The following is a 19,098-nucleotide window of genomic DNA, read 5'->3' on the forward strand; positions in this document are numbered from 1 at the left end:
TCTTTCTCTGACAAAAAAAAAAAAAAAAAAAAGAGAGAGAGAGAGAGAGAGAGAAAGAAAAAAGAAATATTTTGCTTCTCTTTGATTCCTTTTCCCCCACCAGCCCCACTCTCTCTGGCTATCGGCATCAAAGTGCCCTTCGGTCTGTGAGTTAGCACCATGGAAGGGACCAAATCCCTGCGGGGGCGAGGGGCAGGGGGTGGCAGGTTTCGGGGTCCCTTCCTCAAGCTCCGCTGCCGGTGACACGGGAATGGGGCACATCTCCTGGGGGACGTGTCCCGGCTGGGTCAGGGAGCGTGTAGCTCGGTGTCCTGGTGTCAGAGCAATGTCACCTGGTGGCCGTGTCCCTTCCGAGCTGGTCCCAGCAGGGGGGCCCTGCAGGTCCCCCGGGGCCCTGGGACCTTCCTCCTGCTCAGTGCATCAGTTAGTCCCACACTGATGGCATGAGGACGAGCAGGTGGGAGAGCAGGTCCTGTGTCCTGGCTAAAAATTGACTTTCCAGCAGCAGGGGTTAATTTTTACAGATTTTTCTGGTCCCATAACAAGCAGTTGAAAGTGCTGGGAAAAGGAGACTGGAAGGAGAGCTGTATTCACAGTGCAGATGGTTTGGGGAACTTAGCACGGAGATCAAAGCCGTGGTAGGAGTCTGCTCTCTAATCAGGACCACCTCGCTCCCCCCGTCCCCCTGCCCCAGCTGTGAAATCCGATTACGCCCCCCTCTTCCCAAAGGTCTCACTGAATTTGGGCTGGCAAAGCTGCCTTGTCTGTGGGGCTGTCCTGCGGCTCCCACTGCTGCTCCCTGGGGCCTCCCAGCCCTCAACAACAGGCTGAGGAAGGGGCAGCAGCGACCCCGACGCAGCGAGGTCTGGTGCCAGGTGGGGTCCCCGACGGACGCCCTTCCCACCTCCCAGGCAGTGCCGTGGGGCACGGGGCTGTCCTGCCCCCACCGGGGCACCCATCCTGCCACCGGACAGGGCTGGGCACCAGCATGGGCTGCAAACCCAGCAGGGGATCCTCTCGGGGAAGGAGCAGCCCCCTCAGCCCCCTCAGCCTCCTCCTCTCTCCCCAGGCTGGCCCCGGGCTGCCTTGGGGTGCGCACCCCGTGTTGGGTGCCCCAGGCGGGGGCACAGCTCGGCTCCAGGCTGCCCCAGGGCTGGGGAGCACGGGCCGAGGGCTGCGGCCCCCCCGGCAAGGACCGTGTCCCTTCCTCTCGCTGCTTCCCTCCTCATGCGCGTCCTCTCGCTGCCTTCTCTTGGCCAGAGAACGGCGTCAGGCTGCAAAGAGCTGCAGATGCGCTCGGGCTGCTCCTGCACCCTGCCTCCCCCTGCGCCCTGCCTCCCCCTGCACCCTGCCTCCCCCTGCGCCCTGCCTCCCCCTGCACCCTGCCTCCCCCTGCGCCCTGCGCCCTGCGCCCTGCACCCAGCCTCCCGGGACGCGGGGGTCAGCGCAGCTGACGCCTTGCCAGCAGTGAGGACGTGCAGCGTCCCCAGCGCCGGCGCCCACGAGCCTGGGAGCCGTGGGTGCTGCTGTGCGCTCGCAGGAGGGGACCGAGGATCGGCTGCGTCCCCGTCCCCTCGCCTCCTCCTCCCTGCCTCCGGCAGCCCAGCAGCGCTCAACCTGCCGCCCGCAGCGCCGGGACAAGCTGGGATGAAGCTGCTCCTGCTCGTCCTGCCGCCGCTCTTCTGTGCTGTTACCAGTAAGTGGGTGTCCCCGCAGGTCAGTCAGAGCGGGGGGGGTGGCAGGCCGCCCGGCCGAGCTCTTGGCGAGGGGTTCACAGGGAATTTTGTGCTGGGATTTGATACAGGTCCTGGCACACGGCGCGGTGATGCTCGCTGCCCCAGAACACCGTGCTGCTTGGAGAAAAATTGCTGGTGCCCGAGGAGAGCTTTCTGCAGAGCTGCTGACGCTGCTCTCCGGACCTTGCTGCTGCCTCCGAGCCCGCTGATAATCACAGGTCGTGGCTCTGCCTTTTAGCCAGGGGCAGGGAAAGGCAGCACCGGAGCGGCGTGGGAGCAGATGCAGCACCAGGGCTGTGGCCTGAAAGGGGAGGGGGGGGTGGCAAACCAGACACAAATTAAAAACTTTGTGCTGGAAGTTGGGAGGTGTACGACGAAAAGCCGGGAGCTCTGAGGTGCTTCTGTTTGAGTCTGATTTGCTGTGCTTTACTTTTGCCAGTGTCAATGCAAGCTGCTCCTTCCCTGCTGGCCCCGGGGGGGTGCTAAGCCCCTCTCCCCAGCCAAGCAGGTAATTATTGGCATCGCCCCTAAGGTCCTTTGCTTCGGGTGCAGCACAAGCTGGGTGTGCTCCTGCTGGGTGTAGGGAGGGGTCTGCAGCCCTGGGCAGACCCTGCGGCACGGACAGAGAGCTGGGGCACCAACAGGGAGTGGGACGGGAGGTGTGCTGCCCTCGGGCCATGCCCTAAACTCTGCCGGCAGAAATTGGCTGGCAAAAACTGTGTGTGGGTTTATTTGCAGGCAGAGGTAATGTGGACACAAGGCATGCTCTGCTGCGTGTGTTGGTTTCTGGAGAGTTCACTTTCTGGAGATGCGTTTGTTGAACTGACTGGGGAAATGGACCCCGTGTGCAGGGGAAGCAGATCTGCTTCGGTCTGCTCTGAGCTGGGTTTGAAAGGAGATGGCTCTCCGGTGGAAAGCCTCCAACAGACCAGACCTCGCTGCTCTCATTTCGTGCCGCCCTCACTCTCCCTCTGAAGCCCAGCAAAAGCTGCAAGAAGGTCCCTGCGGTGCGGCCGCAGGCTTAGGACAGGGCCTTGGGGTCTGCGGGGGGGACTGAGCCCGGGGGTTGGGGCCGGGGCCAGGTCCCCCGGCAGCAGCGCTCCCTGCTCCCCGGCTCCGCATTTATTTCGGTCACGGCTGTTTTACGGGCGATGCGTGGGCTTCGTTTACAATCCTGGGTGGCCCTCACGAAAACTCAGCAGATGCCAGACTTAATCCCAGCTAAATTTGGCCACTTCCTCTCGCTGCTGGCTGCTTCCCAGCCGGGCAGAGCCGGGCAGGCGGGGGGCACGGGCTGTGCCGCAGGGCTCGGAAGGGTTGGTTTGTCCTGCGGGATGCGCAGCCCCCCCGACGGCCTCAGCGTTCTGCCTTACCTGAGGAACCCACTTTTCCTCTGGTTTCTATTTATTTATATATTTATTTCACTTTCTTTCCCACCCCGCTTTGTTTCCCCGCCGGCTGCCCCCAGCCCCAGGGGGGTTGGTGCAGAACCGGGTCCTGGGGCCGGGGGCTTGGCTGGGACCCTGCGACTTGGGCTCATTCCCGAAGAAATTGCATCTGCCTCTGCTTATGTATATAAATATATATATGTGTAAACTCTCTGCTCTCGGTATTTACATAGCTCCATATGCAGACAGGCTCTCTGCAATGGGGACCTTGAGGCCCTGGAAAAGTTCCCGTTACCTTCTGCGGGTCCTACATAAATTCAGACCAAGAAAACAGCCAGAAACTTGCGTGATGGAGCAGCAAGCAGCAGAGGACCTCCCTGGATGTCCAGAAATGGAACCAAGACAGGAAAACATCCATCAGGAGGGTCTTTGAGCTCAGGGCTCAGGAGTCAGATCGGTTTCCATCTGCAGAGCCCGGCAAGGATAAGGGAGGTGCTTTCCCCTGCGGGGCTGCAGCAGAACAAGAGTCAGGGGTCTTGCACCGTCCCTCTCCCTCCTGCTTTGCATTTTCTTACTCTTTCATCACCCCAAATGCTCTCCTAAGGAGACAAGTTCTCCTTACAAGTTTATGAGGAAGCATCAGGCCGGCTAGGGGGGAGGTGAAATGCTCACCTCTCCCTGGGGATGGTCGTCCTTGTCCCTTCGTCTGCCGCTTGCCCTCTCTCTACAGGAGGAGATTGTATTTATCTTCATCTTTACCTACATAAGGCACCTATCACCGCGCTGATAAGCACCCCCTGGAGCCACTCGGGTGGCAGGGTGGCCATCGCACCAAGCACAACGTTTTGCCCGTGCTTTCCACGTGCAGGACGCTGCGAGGAGACACGGCTGCGGCACTGCTGGGGTGCTGCGAGAAAAAGTAACAGCCCTCTGGTCTGTCGTTTTGACACAACTGCCATTTTGGTTAGCTTTTCATGCATACTTTTATCATTGGGTGTGATCTGCCAGCATGGGGTAAATAAATAAAAACTCTTTTATTGAAGCATTAACGTTCAACAGCTCCACTAGAAACAAACTCGGGGTCGTGGGTGCAGACTGGGAAGAGAAGGGCTGCAGCCCTCCCCCAGCTCTGCTGATCCTTTTGCCACAGTTTCATCTTGCTTGTGCTGCGTTATCAGCAGAAAATAGATGGGTTTGCTCCCAGCTACAGGAACAGATGATCACGCATAAACAAATTTTCAGTGATAACATTTTTACAACATTTAATACAAGATGCATTTTTTAAAGTTTCGGGCAGACGGTGATTCCATCTGACATGCGTTACGCGTTGCAACGCTCTGCAGTAGAACCGTGGGTTTAGACGTGCCTAACACAGAAGTATAGCCACAAGCATTTATAAAAACCTAAAATTACTTCTCAGTTTGCAAAAAGACTAGTCAAAGGAGGCACTTCCAAAACAGCAGTCTCCAGTGTACTGTAAAAAAAAAAAAAAAGAGAGAGAGAGAGAGAGAATGAAGGAATTTTGGCAAAAGATGCTGAATTTTAGAAAATGCTGGATGAATTTACATAGCCATAGACTGCTGTGCCCATTAGGGATGCCTGGTGGCAATCTCAGCAGAGGCAGGGGCACGGCACCGCTGTGCCCAGCCCCGCGCAGAGCCGCACGGTGCACAGCCCGTGGCGGGACGGACCCCAGCGGCTCTCCGTGCCTTCTCCAGATTTCTCCGTCTCTCAGATCCATTCCCCATCACTCGGCATCGCTCTCCGGCCGCAGCCCAGGCCTCCCTCGTCTTGTACGGCAGACATTTGGGAAGAGACAGGCAGCCGGCAGGGGTGCTTTCAGCCGCTTCCAGTCTGCTTTCAATTGCTGTGCCACACGCAGGCATTTCTGGGCAGGAAGGACTCTGTGTCTCCGAGAAAAGAAACGGTTTGCAACGTGCAATCAGATCAGCACCGCCAGCAATGCAAATCGACGTGCAGAAGCTGGGGGAGAGAGGGAGGGGAGGTGCCCTGGGGCCGGTGCTGAGCTGTCTGGCTGCTGCACAGCTGCAGCTGGGACGCGGCTGTCCCCATCTCCTGCTTGGGTCCAGGTGTAAACGGGGCTGGTGAGGGGTGCCAGGATGTGTGCTCAGAGCAGAAGTTCAGCCTGGGGAGTCCGAAGGCATCGCTAGCACCTGCCAGCCACAGGCTGCTTCCACCGCAGCTGCCGGTGCCGTGCCCGTGCCATCCTCGGCCCTGCCCGCCCCGGTACCGTGCCGGGGCACCAGCCCCAAAACCACCCGTCTGCCACGGGCAGGCACGTGGACGTGTGATGCTCTGAGTCACATCCACCTCCACGTCACACCGCAGTGCTGCTGATGGGATGGCTAATGAGGTGTGTGTGCGAGAGAGGAAAGTGCTTTTAATTCCAGCACGCCCCATTAGCCAGTAATAGGCTGGCAGCTGAAGAAAATCTTGAGCGACAAGCCGGGCCCCTCCGCGCAGCCCCGGTCCCTCCCGGTGCTCACTGCTGCCACTTCCCCAGGCCTGATCAAAGCGGGGTGTGGAAACGTTTAGCTGGATCTGAGGCGTGCCTCTGCCACGGATAATCGCAGGGTATTAATGAACGGGGCCCTGAGCTGGGGATCGGGATGGCTCTGACAGAAAGGGCCCGGCAGAAGGGGAGCCCGAGCTGCCAGGACAGCCTCGCACCCTGCGATGGAGCTGGGATGGGGCAGCTGGGCTTTAACCTGTTATGAGAATATCTGCCTGCATCTGCTGTGGGTGTTGGGGGATGCCCCACAGAGGTCAGAGCCCTTCATGGGGTGCTGGTGGTGGAGGGCTCACGGGTGGCATGGGGACAGCATGGGCACAAAGCAGGACGTGGCCCCAGGAGCTCAGGTGCTGCCCGAGGGGAGCGCTGAGCACCTCCTCTTCCTTTGGCAGAGCCTCTTGTGACGCACCCCAGGGACAGGCACGTGTGTCCCCTGGGGCAGTTTCCCTGCGGCAACCTCTCCGTGTGCCTGCCCCAGGCCCTGCACTGCAACGGGGTGGACGACTGCGACAACGGAGCCGACGAGGAGAACTGCGGTAATTGGCAAACCCCTAGGAAGGGGGGATGCCCTCGGTGGGAATAACCCCCTGGACCTGGGAATGCCAGGATCCAGGACCCTGAGGGCATTAGGGCAGAGCTGGGTCCACCCCTGGGAGCAGCGGCAGTGGGGGGAGCCCTGGGCCTGCTTCTTTATCCAGCTGCGTCCCGGCTCTGGCACGCGTAATCCACCCAGGCACCATGGCCACGCGTGCCCCATGTAGAAGATCATCTGGGTCCTGGTTTCATCCATCCCCGCACCCTGTCCCGATGCTGCCGGGGTTTTGCTCTGCCCAGATGCCAGCCCAGGCACCAGGAAGGCCGCTCAGGGCGGGCATCCCGAGCTGCTGGGTGGAGGGGATGGTGCCGGGCCCCTTCCCCATGCCCTAACGGCGCTCCCCGCCCACAGTGGACAACACCGGCTGGCTGGGGGTCCTGGGCGACAAGCTGGCCACGCACAGCAGCAGCACGGCGGTGGAAGATGAGGCAGACCCCTGCTGTAAGCCACCTGGTTGGGGTCCGGGCATCCCCCCCTTGCTGTGTGGCCCCTTTGCCCCCTCAGCACACCCCCTCTGCTCTCCCGCAGCGCTGGAGCTGTTCCCGGAGCGGTGCCGGTGCTGGGACCAGGCAGTAGACTGCACTGCGCAGGACCTCAGCGCTGTGCCCTGGGTCTCCCCCAACGTGACGAGGCTGTGAGTAGCGGTGGGACATGTTCTTCCCCTTTCCCCCAAGGGAACCCATGCCCCCCCAGGGCCAGCAGCCCCCTGTCACAGGGATTTGGCTGCCTGCAGCACCCCCAGACCGCACGGAGCTGGGAGAGGCGGCTGCTGGCTGCTCCGTGCTGCTGCTGGGCTGGAGGTTGGCAAGCCCCAGCTGCTTGTCACACACACAAAGTAAGGGCTAGGAGGGGAAGGAGAGCCTGAAAAAACTCATCCATGGCAAACAATTCTTGCAGATTGGGAGAGCAATTAGCGGTGTTGTGTTAACGAACAGCAGCTGCCTTGCATCTCATTTGTATTGCACAGGAGGAGGGCCTCGGCTGCCCCATCCTCCTGTGATAAAGGTTCTCTGGCCTCGGAATTTGGTTTCTTTATTTATTTTCCTCCCTCCCTCCTTCCCTCTTCCTGTTTTCCTGTTAGGGACCTGAAGAAAAATAAAATCCACTCTCTGCTGGACAATCAGTTCGCCAGGTACAGGAGGCTGAAGAAGCTGTGAGTATCACCCCTCTGTGCCCCGCTGCGCCAAACGGGGCGAGCAGCGGCCGTGCGGGTCGGCAGCAGCAGGGGCAGCACAGGGAACAGGAGCGTGCACGTGTCGGGGCGGCTTTGCTCAGGGCTGTGCTGTGGCTCTGTGTTAGCCCAGGCACTCCTCAGCCTGTCTTCATCTCCACCACTTGGTCTCTGTGTTTGAGGCTGCCCAGCCCTGGAGTTGGAGGAGTAATGACACTGTCGGTCCCTCTGTGCAAGCCCTGCGATGATTTTCTAGGCTGAGACCCCCTAGAAAGTGTTTCTTTTCCAATCTGTTTCTCTGTCCCGTTTTTTAATAGATTTTTGCAAAACAACAAGATCCGTATGATCTCACCCAAAGCGTTCGCTGGACTTTCTCAGCTCAAAACGTTGTAAGTAAGAGTTCCTGCGTTACGAGGCCCTGGGGAGGAAATCCGTGGGACGAGGCAGGCCTCTGCGCCGCTTGGCACGCGAGGCTCGCAGCACAGCCGGCTCCAGTCCGGCTCTCGGACTTCTTGCTCCTGCAAGAATCAGTACCAAGCCTGCTTTAAACTGGAGTAGGTGGGTGAATGTGGGGCAGGGCAGAGGCACCAGCACATCCCGCACATCACTCCCTTCCCCTCCCCGTGTTTGCCTGCCTGATCCAGGGCCCCGCATCGGAGATGCGAAGGGAGAGGAGCTGCGGGTACTGACAGTGGGGGGCACACAGGCTCCTTGGGAGGAGCAGCTTTAGCAAAAGCTGGGTGAATTAGCAGCGGTACCAGAAGGAAAATGATCTTCTCTGTTCATCTGTAGGTTCCTCAGCCACAACAAGATCTCCCAGCTGAAGCCCCGGGTTTTCGAGGACCTGCAGCACCTCGAGTGGCTGTGAGTGCCCCCTCTGGTTCTGACCCCCATGCGTGATCCCGGTGCGTCGTGACACCAGTTCCTTGTGGGGGGATTAATGAGGCCGGGTCTTGTCCACGATCTCATTACGGATGTCAGATGGAGTGGGGACGGTGGCCTCACGGCTCTGTGGTGGGATGCAATCGCTTGCTGGGGGGCTGCAGGGCGCAGAGCGAGGCTGGCTGCGGGGGCACCCACAGCACCTGGGCCAGCTCCAGAGCAACGCACGAGAGCCTCCCAGTGCGGTAGTGAACAGGGAGGTCTGCAGCCCCAGCCCCTCAAAAAGTGTGCCCAAACCAAAAGTGCAGCTAATGTCCGCTCCTCCTGCTTATTCTCGAAGGCCCTGTTTGCCCATGTGCTTTTACACATCTTTTTACATAGAAAAATCCCTAAAGGCTGCTCTGCAAGGTGATTCCCCGCCCGAGTGTGCAGGGGCGGCCCCGCCACCAGGGCAGGCCTGCTCCCCGTCAGGTTTCCCCTTATTTGCCATGGGACCAGCTCAGTTATTCCTTAAATCAAAGAGGGAAAACAGAATGATGAACGACTCACGGAGGGTGGTCTGTGGCGCAAACAAGCCAAAGGACTTTTGAGAAGCCAAGCACGGCCCTGAATTCCCTGGATGGCTTTTAATTTATCGTTATTTCACAGCAGAGGAGAGGAAAAATCCAACAGACCCTGACTGTGAAGGATTCCAGACTCTGCAGCTGGATCCGATGCTTCAGCCGGGGCAGGATTCACAGGGGAGCAGGATGGGATGCGGGGGGCTGCCCCCACCCAGGGGTGGCACCCGGGGGGACCTGCAGGGCAGAAGGGACAGAGCCAGCTCCCCGGGCACGGCGTGGTGCTCGGCGTGCTCCTGGTGCCGGCAGCCTCCCGCTGCCTTCCTCGCCATCGGTGGGTGCCCCATCTCACTCCTCCTCCTCCTCTGCAGGATGCTGGACAACAACAGGATCGCCAGGATTGCCCCCGCCGCTTTTGTGGGGCTGAAGTCCCTGTACTTTCTGTAAGTCCTCCTGCTCCCTTTCTCCAGGCTCTGCTTCTGAGCCCCTTCCTTGGGGCTAAGTCAAGGGTGCTGTGGCTTCCCCACCTTCCCCAGGGTGCGAGGGATAACTCTGCAGGGCACATACCTGCCCTGCTGCAACTTCCAGCAGCTGGCTGAGGACACCGCGTTCAGCAGGGCATTGTGCTGCCCTAAGTTCTGCCCCTTGTGCTAGCTGTTTGAGCACCACGTTGAGATAAGGGCTGTTCGTAAGGTCCAGCCGTTTCCAAGAGGGAAGTACAGGATAACTGACTGGCTTTGGCCACCAGAAGAGTAATTTTGCAATCACTCTAATGTGATTTTAATACCTTCTCCACCTCCATAGTCCACAGTGCAGATCAGAAACTCTGGCAGCAGCTTGGAGTCAGAGTAAGGGGAGAAATTTTGGCTGTTAGACTGGAAAAAACACGTGTGTGAGCGCACACACGTATATACACTCCCATATATCTGACCATGCTTTAAGCTGTATTCCCTGAGCTTGCACCTGCAAGGGCAGAGCTGCAGCTGCTGGTGTGGGCTCGCACCAGCACTGCTGGCGTTGGTTGCAAAAGCCCCAAAATTGGGTGCGCGGTACTGAAGTAACTTGTGGGGCTGGGGCTGGGCAGCCACCGGGGCTGGTGGGGGCCCTGGTTGGGGATCTGGGGCCGTGAGGTGGCTGGAGGAGGGACAGCATGCTCGGGGGGGCACCCAGCGTCCAGGTGCCTGTCCCCACTGTCCCCAGAGAGGGCCGTGGGGCAGTGCCCCCCCCCCGCCCCGGGCTGCGTTCCCACGTTGCGGGCAGGGGAGCCGCTCTCCTCGGTGACGTAGCTTGTTTATCCTGCTGCTTTTTTTAACAAATCGAGCTAATAAACTGCGGTCACAAGAAGCACACTAAGGAGCGCTGCGCACGCAGGCATGTGCAAAAGTGGCTGAGAAAAATGCCAGAGGGAGTTCGTGCTGTAAATCTGCCTTCGCTGCCTGTCACTCCCGGGTCGCTCTGGTTCCGTGCACCGTTCTCCTTGGGCCATGCCCCTCAGCTCCCTGGCAAGGCTGTCCCACAGCCGCTAAGTACGACCCGTATCCTTACTGTCATAGCCCAAGAAGGCGAGTGAAGCTCTGCACCACGGGTAAGGTGCGTGCACCAGCCCTTTGCCCTGGGCAGCAGTGGCTGACCCACTGCCGGCCCCGCAGCCGGGGTGCGGGGAGCCGGTGCAGCCAGCGGGGTGCTGGAGGTGCCGCCAGCCCTGAGCTCGGCCCGGGTACTGCTGTGAGCAGCAGCCCTGCGGGGAGGCCGGGCACCAGCAGAAAGCCCTCGGGGTGCATCCCGTGCAGGGGTACGGTGCTGTGACCCCGTTCGTCTCTGTTCCTCCCCGCAGGTACATGCTGAACAACTCCCTGGCTAAAATACCCAACACCTCCCTGTGTGCGGAGATGCCGAAGCTGAGCTGGCTGTGAGTACCTGGCCTTGGGCAGCCGGGTCCGGGGCAGGCACTGCTCCCTGGGGGCATCCCAACGGGGACAGGGCCGGGGAGGCAGCCGCACAATCGCCTTTCCTGCAGGGATCTGGAAGGGAACAGGATCCGGGCGGTGCGTGGGGCCGTGTTCCAGGAGTGCCGCGAGCTCACCGTGCTGTGAGTACCCCACGGCCCTGCCTGCCCGGGGACACCCCTTGGTGGGGTGGGGGCAGGTGGGGCTCGGCTCGGACCCCTTTTCCCTCTGCTCTGGGCTAGGCGAGGGGCTGTGTTTCACGTGAACGGTTTCGCTCCGTATCTGTATTGCTGTCAGCTTCATGAATTTTATATCTGCTCTGTAGGGACTTGATGGGGCACCCCAGGGCCTTGTCCAGCACTCTGGGTCCGGAGGGTAGTTCCCCTGTCAGCAGCAGCCTGGGGCTGCCGGAACCGAGCAGGGTCAGAGGCAGGGCGCAGCACGGAAAAAGCTTCCCATGGTGCGCAAGCAACGAGGCTCACGGCCAGCCCAAAGCCTTCTGTTGGCATCCAAATCCCCTAAAAATATCTCTGAGGAGCACCATAAACTTTGTGAGCTGGCTCTGTGTGTCAAACCCCGAGCGGCTCTGCTTACCGCCCCCCTGCCTGGGGCCTGTTCCTGCACCGCTGCATGGCTGGGGCTGGGCTGTGCTCCGGGCCCTCACGCAGGTGCCTTCCTGGGGCTGACAGGGGAAAAGAATTCACCTTGGTAATGCCCAGGCCTCTCCCAGGGACGTTGCCGTGTGCGATGGCTGTATGTCTCCCAGAGAGATAGATACGGCCCCTGGAGAGCTGAGCTCAGGCCAGGGAAGTTTAGCGCCGCGCACACCCGTGGGCTGCCCGATGGCCGCGGGTGGTGGTGGCAGCAGGAGCGCGATGGGCGCCCCGGCGTCCTGCCAGGGGATCACCAGCAGTCATCGGAGCCACCCCACACCACTTCTCCCGTGGGAGCTGCCGGCAGCCCCAGCGAGGTGGGTGAGCTGCTGCCCCACGGCTCCCTCCGTCCTCCCAAAACCAACCCCCTTCGGCTTTGATCAACCGCGTGTTTCCCAGGGCTGTTGTGGCACTGCCATGGAAACCCAAGTGAGGGCAAAGACAGACGGTGTAAACACACCCCGCCGGTGACACCGGCCCCAGAGACAGCTCGGCGAGGAGGGGCTGCAGACGCAGAGGGGCTCGTGCTGGGCTCTGCAGGACGAGCAGGCCCGGCCGGGCTCCCCCGTGTCTGCGCTGTGGTGCTCCCGGCCACCGCGGTGCAGACGCACGCCTTGCTCCATGTTCGATCCCACGGACAATGTGGCAGCAGAGCCAAAGTGAGAGCAACCAGAAACGACTGAGGGGCTGTGCTCTGGAGCAAGCGATTTAATTTTTTATCCTCTGGAAGGACGAGGGCCTTTGTCTGCAGACGTCTTGCAGCGCTGCAGCACAGCGGGCTGCCTCAGTTGGTGGCAGGGCTCAGCAGAGCCCAGCTGTGCTTCCATCTTAGTGCACCACTCCAGGCTTTCACTTCTCGTCCTCAGTTTTTAATTCTGAGCCCTTCAGCCAGCTCTGGTCACCTCCTGTTTTTCTGGTGGGCCCTTCTCTAAGGGCTTGTGTGAGGTGGGGCCTTGCCCCAGGGAGCTGGGCTCTGGCCCAGGCCCGGCCCCACAGCAGCGGAGCGTTGGGTGAGCACGGGCTGGGGGTGGCAGCTGGGGCAGGGGGCACTGGGGAGGGACTCCATGGAGCCGGGGGCACCCCATGGATGTGCCCCAAGCAGAGCACCCTGAGTGCCTGCAGCCAGCCCAGAGGCTGGGTGATGCCCGCAGAGGGTGCACGAGGCTCATTGCACCCACGTTCTCCTCTTCCTCCTCGCTCAGGGTCCTGCGCAGGAACAAGATCAGGTGGATCCAAGGCGGGACGTTTTCCAGGCTGAACAGGCTGGTGGAGCTGTAAGTGTCTGCCCGTCGTGTTCCCCGAGCCTGCTGCTGCGGGCTGGGGGTCCCTGGCTCAGGACCCGCTGTGTGGGGGCTGCGTGTGCCCCCTGCCCACCCTGCGCGGCTCGGTGGTGCTGGCACGGCGGGCACAGAGCCTGCGGGCAGGTGGCCTCACGCCTTCCCAAACACCGCTCTGCTCTGCCAGAGACCTGTCCCGCAACGGGCTAGATGAGCTCCCGGCATCGCTGTTCAACGGCCTGGCCGACCTGCAGCAGCTGTGAGTACCGGAGCACCCTGCCACCGCGGGGAGGGGGCGGCCAGCACCTGGCCCCTGCAAGGCGCTGTGCAATTCTGCTCTGCATCTGTGTGCCCATCCTGGGGATGGGGAGTGCTGGGGAGAAGCCAGAAAAGCCTCCCCTCTGTCCTGACTTACAGCTCCTGTGATAGCTTCCAGGTAGGAAAGCTATCAAAGCTTTCCTTCTTTACAGGAATGTTTCCTACAACCCCTTGAACGAGATCTTCCCCGGGCAGTTTGAGAGCCTGCCCCAGCTGCGGTCCCTGTGAGTCCCACAGCATCCCCAGCCCTGCAGCAGCACCGAGGCCAGCCCGGCAGCTCCCAGCCTCCCCTGCCCTGCTTTCGTCTTGCAGGAGCTTGGAAGGGCTGGAGATCCCCAACATCCACAACCTGACCTTCCGCAGGCTGGCCAACCTCTCCCACATGTGAGTGGAGGGGACGACACCAGCTCACTCCTCGCTCTGAGCAGGCGGCTTCAGCCCCGCGCACGCCGTGCCTGCACCTCCCCGTGCAGGACCCCCTGCCGGAGCAGTGGGGGCATTTATCCCACACCAAATTGCGGAGGTGCCCCCCATGCACGTGACACAAGGAACGATGCACGCTTCTGAGTGTGCACCGCACGGGTGGTGCGGGAGGGGTGGGCTCTGTCGGGTGAGGTGTGCACGGGCCCCGCGCCGTGTGCCCGAGTGCCCCCTTAGAGGTGCTTTGCCTGGGCCCGAGGTAACGGCCTAAGGGCAGCAGAGACGTGCAGCAAGGCTGGGCAGGCACCGCACATGTGGTGGAAATACAGCCAGCTGTGAGTGCTGGGGCTTTGCTTTGGAAGGATTAAAAAAAAATAATTATCTCCAGATGCACATTTTAGAGTACCTGTAATGAAAGACAACTGTACATCTTCCTTTCTGTAATTGGTCTGTTTGGACTGTAAATACGGTACATTTTCTACCTGACTTGCTAATAAGCAATCATTTTCTCCCCTTTTATCTATAATTAAGCAGAAACGAGCCTTGCATTGCAGTTTTGTAGTCATTTTCTAATGTGGAGTTTTACTAAGCTTGTATGGGATTGCTTTTATAAGGCTTGAAAAGATTAATCTGAAATAATATGCAGGGGAAAAATCTGAATCCCTGTTAATGGAAGTTGAGAGACTTGAACAAGGGAATGATTTTTAAATGTTTGTGAGAAGCAGGGCTTGGAGGAAAACACTCCGCTCTCTATTTATTAGCTGACGGTGACAGATATAAGCGCGGCTGTGCGGCACTCGATCCAGGAAAGCATTGGGGTGCCTCCTGCCTGTTTCACAAAGGATTTGGGCTGTTGCTTATTCGGTGTCCAAAACAAACCACAGACACTGCGCAAACCGCACCCCCCTGTTCAGCTTTCTTCCTCTCTGCATGTTCCTCCCCTGTCCCGGGTGCTGCTGCAGAGGGCTGTGTGCTGGCCTCCCGGGTCCTCTGCTCCAGTTGTCCTCCCGTCCCTGGTTAGTGACAGCTCCAAGGCTCGTGGCTAGTGATTTGAGGGTCTGGCTGGCCCTGCTCCACGCAGACAGGGACAAGCACCATGGGGGGCTGGAGGAGGTGGATGTGGCAGCAGCAGGGCCGTGCACACCGGCCCGGTGGCAGCCAGCCCCTTCCTCCCAGCAGCTACTTCAAGAAGTTCCAGTACTGCAGCTCCGCGCCCCACGTGCGCAGCTGCAAGCCCAACACCGACGGCATCTCCTCCTTCGAGCACCTCCTGGCCAACATCATCCTGCGCGTCTTCGTCTGGGTCATCGCCTGCGTCACCTGCCTCGGCAACCTCTTCGTCATCTGCATGCGCTCCCTCATCGCCACGGAGAACAGCCAGCACGCCATGGCCATCAAGTCCCTGTGCTGTGAGCTGGGAGCGGTGGGGAGGGCACAGGGGGGCCTCTCCAGCTCACAGCACCCCAAACCACCACGGCCGGGGCCCATTGCTGCCTGCCTTTCTTTTCACGCCGATGTCAGGGGTGCTCCTGGCATGTCTCGGCTCCTGCCCATGCTTATAGGTGCCGCGGCACCGTCTGGCAGCTCTTCTAACACATGCAGACACAACAGCTCTGCAGTGGCTTCGTGGCCCCGGTGTCACTGCAGGGGGTACAGCTGCCCGCTGGAGCCTTTCTCTCACCGTGCCTTGCCTCCGCCCCAGGTGCAGACGGCCTGATGGGCATCTACCTCTTCGTCATCGGCGCCTTCGACCTCAAGTACTCGGGCGAATACAACAAGCACGCGCAGGGCTGGATGGCCAGCCTGCAGTGCCAGCTGGTGGGCAGCCTGGCCATGCTGTCCTCCGAGGTGTCCGTCCTGCTGCTGACCTACATGACCCTGGAGAAGTACTTCTCCATCGTCTTCCCCTTCAGCCACCGCAGAGCCGGCAGGAAGCAGACCGTCTCGGTGCTGGCCGTCATCTGGCTCCTGGGCTTCTCCCTCAGCCTCGTCCCCCTGTGGTGTAAGGAGTCCTTCGGCAACTACTACGGCAGGAACGGGGTTTGCTTCCCGCTGCAGTCCGACCTGGGCGAGCGGCCCAGCGCCAGGGGCTACTCCACCACCATCTACCTGGGTGAGGCCACGGGCACGGAGCGGGGCAGGCCGGGGTTCCAGAGGCAGCGGGGTGGCTCAGCGCACCCAGGTCTGGGGCGAGCCGGGGCTGCGGAGCTGCCTCTGCCCCCTCTAGTGGGGAAGCGGGAGCAGTCCTGCTGCGCCACGGCCCCAGCCGAGGTGCTCCGAGAGAAACCTCTTCCTCTCCAGGCTTGAACCTTGCGGCCTTCATCACCATCGTCTTCGCTTACACCGGCATGTTCTACTCCATCCACATCACCGCGTCCAGGACAGCCGAGAGGAGCGTCTGCTCCCGGGAAGTCGCCATCGCAAAGCGCTTCTTCTTCATCGTCATCACCGATGCTCTCTGCTGGATCCCCATCTTCCTGCTCAAGCTGCTCTCCCTGCTGCAGGTGGAAATACCAGGTGAAGGACCCGGCCGGGCCCACCGCTGTCGGCCCAGAGCCCCTGGGTGGGGGCTCCTCGGTGTGGGTGCTGCCAAGGTTGGGTGTCTGAGTGCAGGGGGTGAGTGTCACCCATCCCAAGGTGGGCCCTGGTCCCCTCCAGCTCCCCACAGAGCTGCAGTTGTGACCCCCACCCCCCACCCCCACACCCATGGCCATGAGCCTGGAAATGGGATTGCCCCACTTTGTGGCATGGGTGGGTTCCCCCGGGCAGGGCTCTGGCCACCTAACGCCGTGTCCTCGTTGGTGGAACGCAGGCACCATCACCTCCTGGGTGGTCATCTTCATCCTGCCCATCAACAGCGCCCTCAACCCCATCCTCTACACCATCACCACCGCCCCCTTCCAGGAGCAGCTGAAGGGCTGTCTGCAGGCCAAGCCGTCGGAGCTGCACGAGTGCCAGAGGAGCTCCGTGCTGGCAGCGCCGCAGGCCAGCACCGTCTGATGCTGAGGACGCCCCAGGAGCGGCGCATCTCCCCTACCAGATCTTCCCCTGCGGCAGGCAGGGGCCGTGCCACGAAGGGCACAGGCACCTCGAGTTCAGCCGCTTGCTGCCACCGCGGTGTTCATGTGGGTCTGGGGGCTTGGGGGGCAGCGGTGCCCCCAGGCAGCCCCTGCTGCCCAACCCCACGGGGGGCTCAGCTCCTGCCACCTAATTCACAGCTGCTCTCGGGTTACTTTTTTGGCCTCATTCTGCCAAAATGTTGGATATGCAGCCTGATGGCTCCAGCCACCACATGAACGCATTGCCCGGCCCCACGATGTCACCGGGCTGGGGAATCGGCCAGCAGCACCCTCCCACCACCAGGGGTTCTCCACCAGCCAGCAGGTATCGTTAGTACTTTATTAATTACACGGATGGGAAGAGCAGCCCCGATCCAAGTCAAACAGTCTGTTGCAGTTGCATATGATACAAAACAAGGAATAGTCCCTTAAATACAAAATACACGTCCTTTAAGTGAACATCACCTGGCGCTGAGCTCTACCGCCTGAGTTATATATTAATATTCCAACTGTACAAGTATTTATAGGTAGAAAAAAAAAAAGAAACATTTAAAAAAATATTAGGAGAAAAATCACTCCCTCAGAAAAGTTAGTTATATTTTTATATATATATATAAAATATATATATAAAAACACAGAATACAGGCTGGGTTGTTTTTTTCACCAAGAGACAGACATGATTTGTTACGGCAAAACTGGCATGGGGAATTGCTCCCGCACGTGGGTCGTGTTGCCTTCCAGTTGGAACGACGTCGAGTAACTTGGGTCCCTGCCTACAAGGAGAAACCAGGTCAGTTCCGAGTGCCGGCAGCGACGTCGGACGGCTTCTCGGGGTGGAGGAAAGGAAGGGCGCGAGCTGGGAGCTGAGGGAGTGCTGGGGACAGGGGACAGAGGCAGCTCCGCACCCTGCAGGGGCACCAGCTCTGCTTCTGCGGTTGCCCAAAGCCAGGGTACGTCTCAGCCCCACCAGGGCCGGGCACGTCCCTTGTCCCCGCCGTGCCTCCTCGGAGCGCTCCCCCTGTCACCAGCTTCCTGGCGGCTGCTCTGGGTTCCCAGCCCTGTCCTGCCCCCTCCGGCTGAGCGGTACAAGAGGTCGGGGGGACAGGGCTGGGCTTGGAACCGCGTCCATCCAGCCCCCACTGAAACCTAGCGCACAGGGGGGTCTTTTAGCTGAGCAAGGCAGCTATCAAGGCCCTGGACTGGAGAGCTTGCTCCTTCTTCTCCTATGAAATTGAGCACCAGAGGTGATAGCAGTGGCTTCCTTCTGCCACCCAGCGATGGCCGTCACTAACTGGCTTGATAGATATCCACACACAGTTCCCTCCTCCGATAACAGCACCCTTCAGCAGATTCCCACCCTGACCCCCGGCCTGTCCCCCCCTGGGTGCCAACCCACGCACGCTCCCCCCTCGCCACCCCCCTGTCACTTCCCAACACAGCGCCGTGACCTGCGGATGTGGCCCCATCCTCCCCACTCTCGTCTCCCCCTCCTGCCTCCTGCTTCGCCCCCACACCTCCACCCCTGTGCCTGGTCTGGGGGAGCTGAGCTCCACGGGGCTCGCACGGGGGGACCCAGCTCACCCGGGGCCTGCTGCCTTCCTAGTGGGGGTCACCCCCAGGCCCCCTCTCCTTCCTGTGGATGAGCAGCACCTCGCTCGCCCATCCCGCCTGCAGACACCCTGTGGGGCAGGGCTTCGCCTCTCCGCGCTGGGGAAAGGGCGGCAGGGGTGGTGGCAAAGAGCCCCGCAGCTGGAGGAGAGAAGGCCCCGTGCACAGCTGCGGCAGCCCGTGGCTCTCCAGAGGGGGGGGCCTGGCCCAGGTTAAAAGGAAGCTTATAAATATGTGCCTGAGGGTGCCCCCATGCAGCTGGATGCCAGCTCCGCGCCCCCCTCTGCCTGCCCCAGCCCAATTGACTGGCGAGTCCACGGTCCGACAGGACAGAGCAGCTTCCCGGCTCCTCAGATCTTGGTCTCGGGGCCGTTTGGGCTCAGTGCTGGGAAGGAATCTCGGATCCTCGCCAGCTCCATGGCGCAGAGGTGCCCGAAGACCTTGTTGTACCACTCCGGAGACCGGCCCCTGGGAAGGGAGCAAGGCAGAGCGAGGGGTGAGCGGCAGGACAGGCCCCCGGCCCGCACCAGCAAGCAGCACCTCCCTTCTTGCTCAGCACAGCTCCAGCTGCCGTGGGCTAGGAGATGAGGAACAAGCACTACGAAGCAGCAAAAGGCACGTTCCCCCCCCCCGCCCCTCGCTGCAGTGCACAGCAAAACGCAGGAGCAGCTCGCCGAGGTACCGGGGGTGTCCCATACCTGAGGTCAGCCCTGCAGATGTGCGTCACCTTGGAGCGGCCCATGCCGCTGGGCTCGATGAGGTACTGGGACGTCAGCACCACGGCCTTGACGCCGCCTTCCACCTGCAGCTTGTCGTGTTCCACCGAGATGGAGATGAGCAGGCAGGCTCCCCGCGGCAGGTCCGTGCGCCAGCGCCTGCCAACAGAGCGCCCGCTCAGCTGGGGGAGCCCGGGGACACAACAAATCCCTCGGGCTCGGGTCCCCCCTGCCCT

At 60.8% G+C, this 19,098-nt stretch overlaps 2 protein-coding genes and 1 long non-coding RNA gene across 12 annotated transcripts in view; 1 reads left to right on the forward strand and 2 right to left on the reverse strand.

Moving 5' to 3' along the window:
• Window positions 1-1,143: 1,143 nt before the first annotated feature.
• Window positions 1,144-16,775, forward strand: LOC106043008 (relaxin receptor 2-like). Of its 4 annotated transcripts, none has more exons than XM_067005228.1 (18): window positions 1,144-1,696; window positions 6,050-6,193; window positions 6,604-6,693; window positions 6,781-6,886; window positions 7,334-7,405; window positions 7,741-7,812; window positions 8,216-8,287; window positions 9,237-9,308; window positions 10,700-10,774; window positions 10,883-10,954; window positions 12,667-12,738; window positions 12,929-13,000; window positions 13,212-13,283; window positions 13,372-13,443; window positions 14,656-14,888; window positions 15,182-15,592; window positions 15,781-15,996; window positions 16,384-16,775. In XM_067005228.1, exons 1-18 carry the CDS (start codon window positions 1,228-1,230, stop codon window positions 16,773-16,775), a joined length of 2,784 nt encoding a protein of 927 aa, XP_066861329.1. In that variant the 5' UTR covers window positions 1,144-1,227. The 4 variants fall into 4 exon arrangements, with proteins under 4 accessions (XP_066861329.1, XP_047932328.2, XP_066861330.1 ...); XM_048076371.2 differs by having other exon boundaries at window positions 1,147-1,696; window positions 14,659-14,888; XM_067005229.1 differs by having other exon boundaries at window positions 1,150-1,696; window positions 16,292-16,623.
• LOC125184351 (uncharacterized) lies at window positions 6,421-12,311 on the reverse strand. Of its 2 annotated transcripts, none has more exons than XR_010834863.1 (3): window positions 11,406-12,311; window positions 10,783-10,886; window positions 6,421-9,240 (listed from the first exon to the last, which is right to left on the reverse strand). It is a non-coding gene; the product is annotated as an uncharacterized lncRNA (long non-coding RNA). The 2 variants fall into 2 exon arrangements; XR_007168262.2 differs by having other exon boundaries at window positions 6,421-9,701.
• An 89-nt stretch (window positions 16,776-16,864) lies between the features above and the next one.
• The window catches only part of STARD8 (StAR related lipid transfer domain containing 8), a 59,528-nt gene continuing 57,294 nt past the window's right edge, over window positions 16,865-19,098 (reverse strand). For all 6 annotated transcript variants that reach the window (XM_048076344.2, XM_067005227.1, XM_067005226.1 and 3 more), the window contains 2 exons: window positions 18,845-19,021; window positions 16,865-18,614 (listed from right to left, as the gene is read on the reverse strand). In XM_048076344.2, the coding sequence (XP_047932301.2) occupies window positions 18,497-18,614; window positions 18,845-19,021 (295 nt within the window). In that variant the 3' untranslated portion in view covers window positions 16,865-18,496. The remainder of the gene's footprint in view (window positions 18,615-18,844; window positions 19,022-19,098) is intronic.

The sequence above is a fragment of the Anser cygnoides genome, chromosome 13, assembly GCF_040182565.1.
Source record: "Anser cygnoides isolate HZ-2024a breed goose chromosome 13, Taihu_goose_T2T_genome, whole genome shotgun sequence".
Taxonomy (NCBI): Eukaryota; Metazoa; Chordata; class Aves; order Anseriformes; family Anatidae; genus Anser; species Anser cygnoides.

Bases quoted from the DNA above. Each gene is read 5' to 3' on its own strand.
- LOC106043008 (XM_067005228.1), top strand. From the start codon at position 1,228: ATGCGCGTCCTCTCGCTGCCTTCTCTTGGCCAGAGAACGGCGTCAGGC. The intron at 12,739-12,928 runs GTAAGTGTCTGC...CTGCTCTGCCAG, and splicing joins CTGAACAGGCTGGTGGAGCT to AGACCTGTCCCGCAACGGGC. The intron at 15,593-15,780 runs GTGAGGCCACGG...CTTCCTCTCCAG, and splicing joins CTCCACCACCATCTACCTGG to GCTTGAACCTTGCGGCCTTC.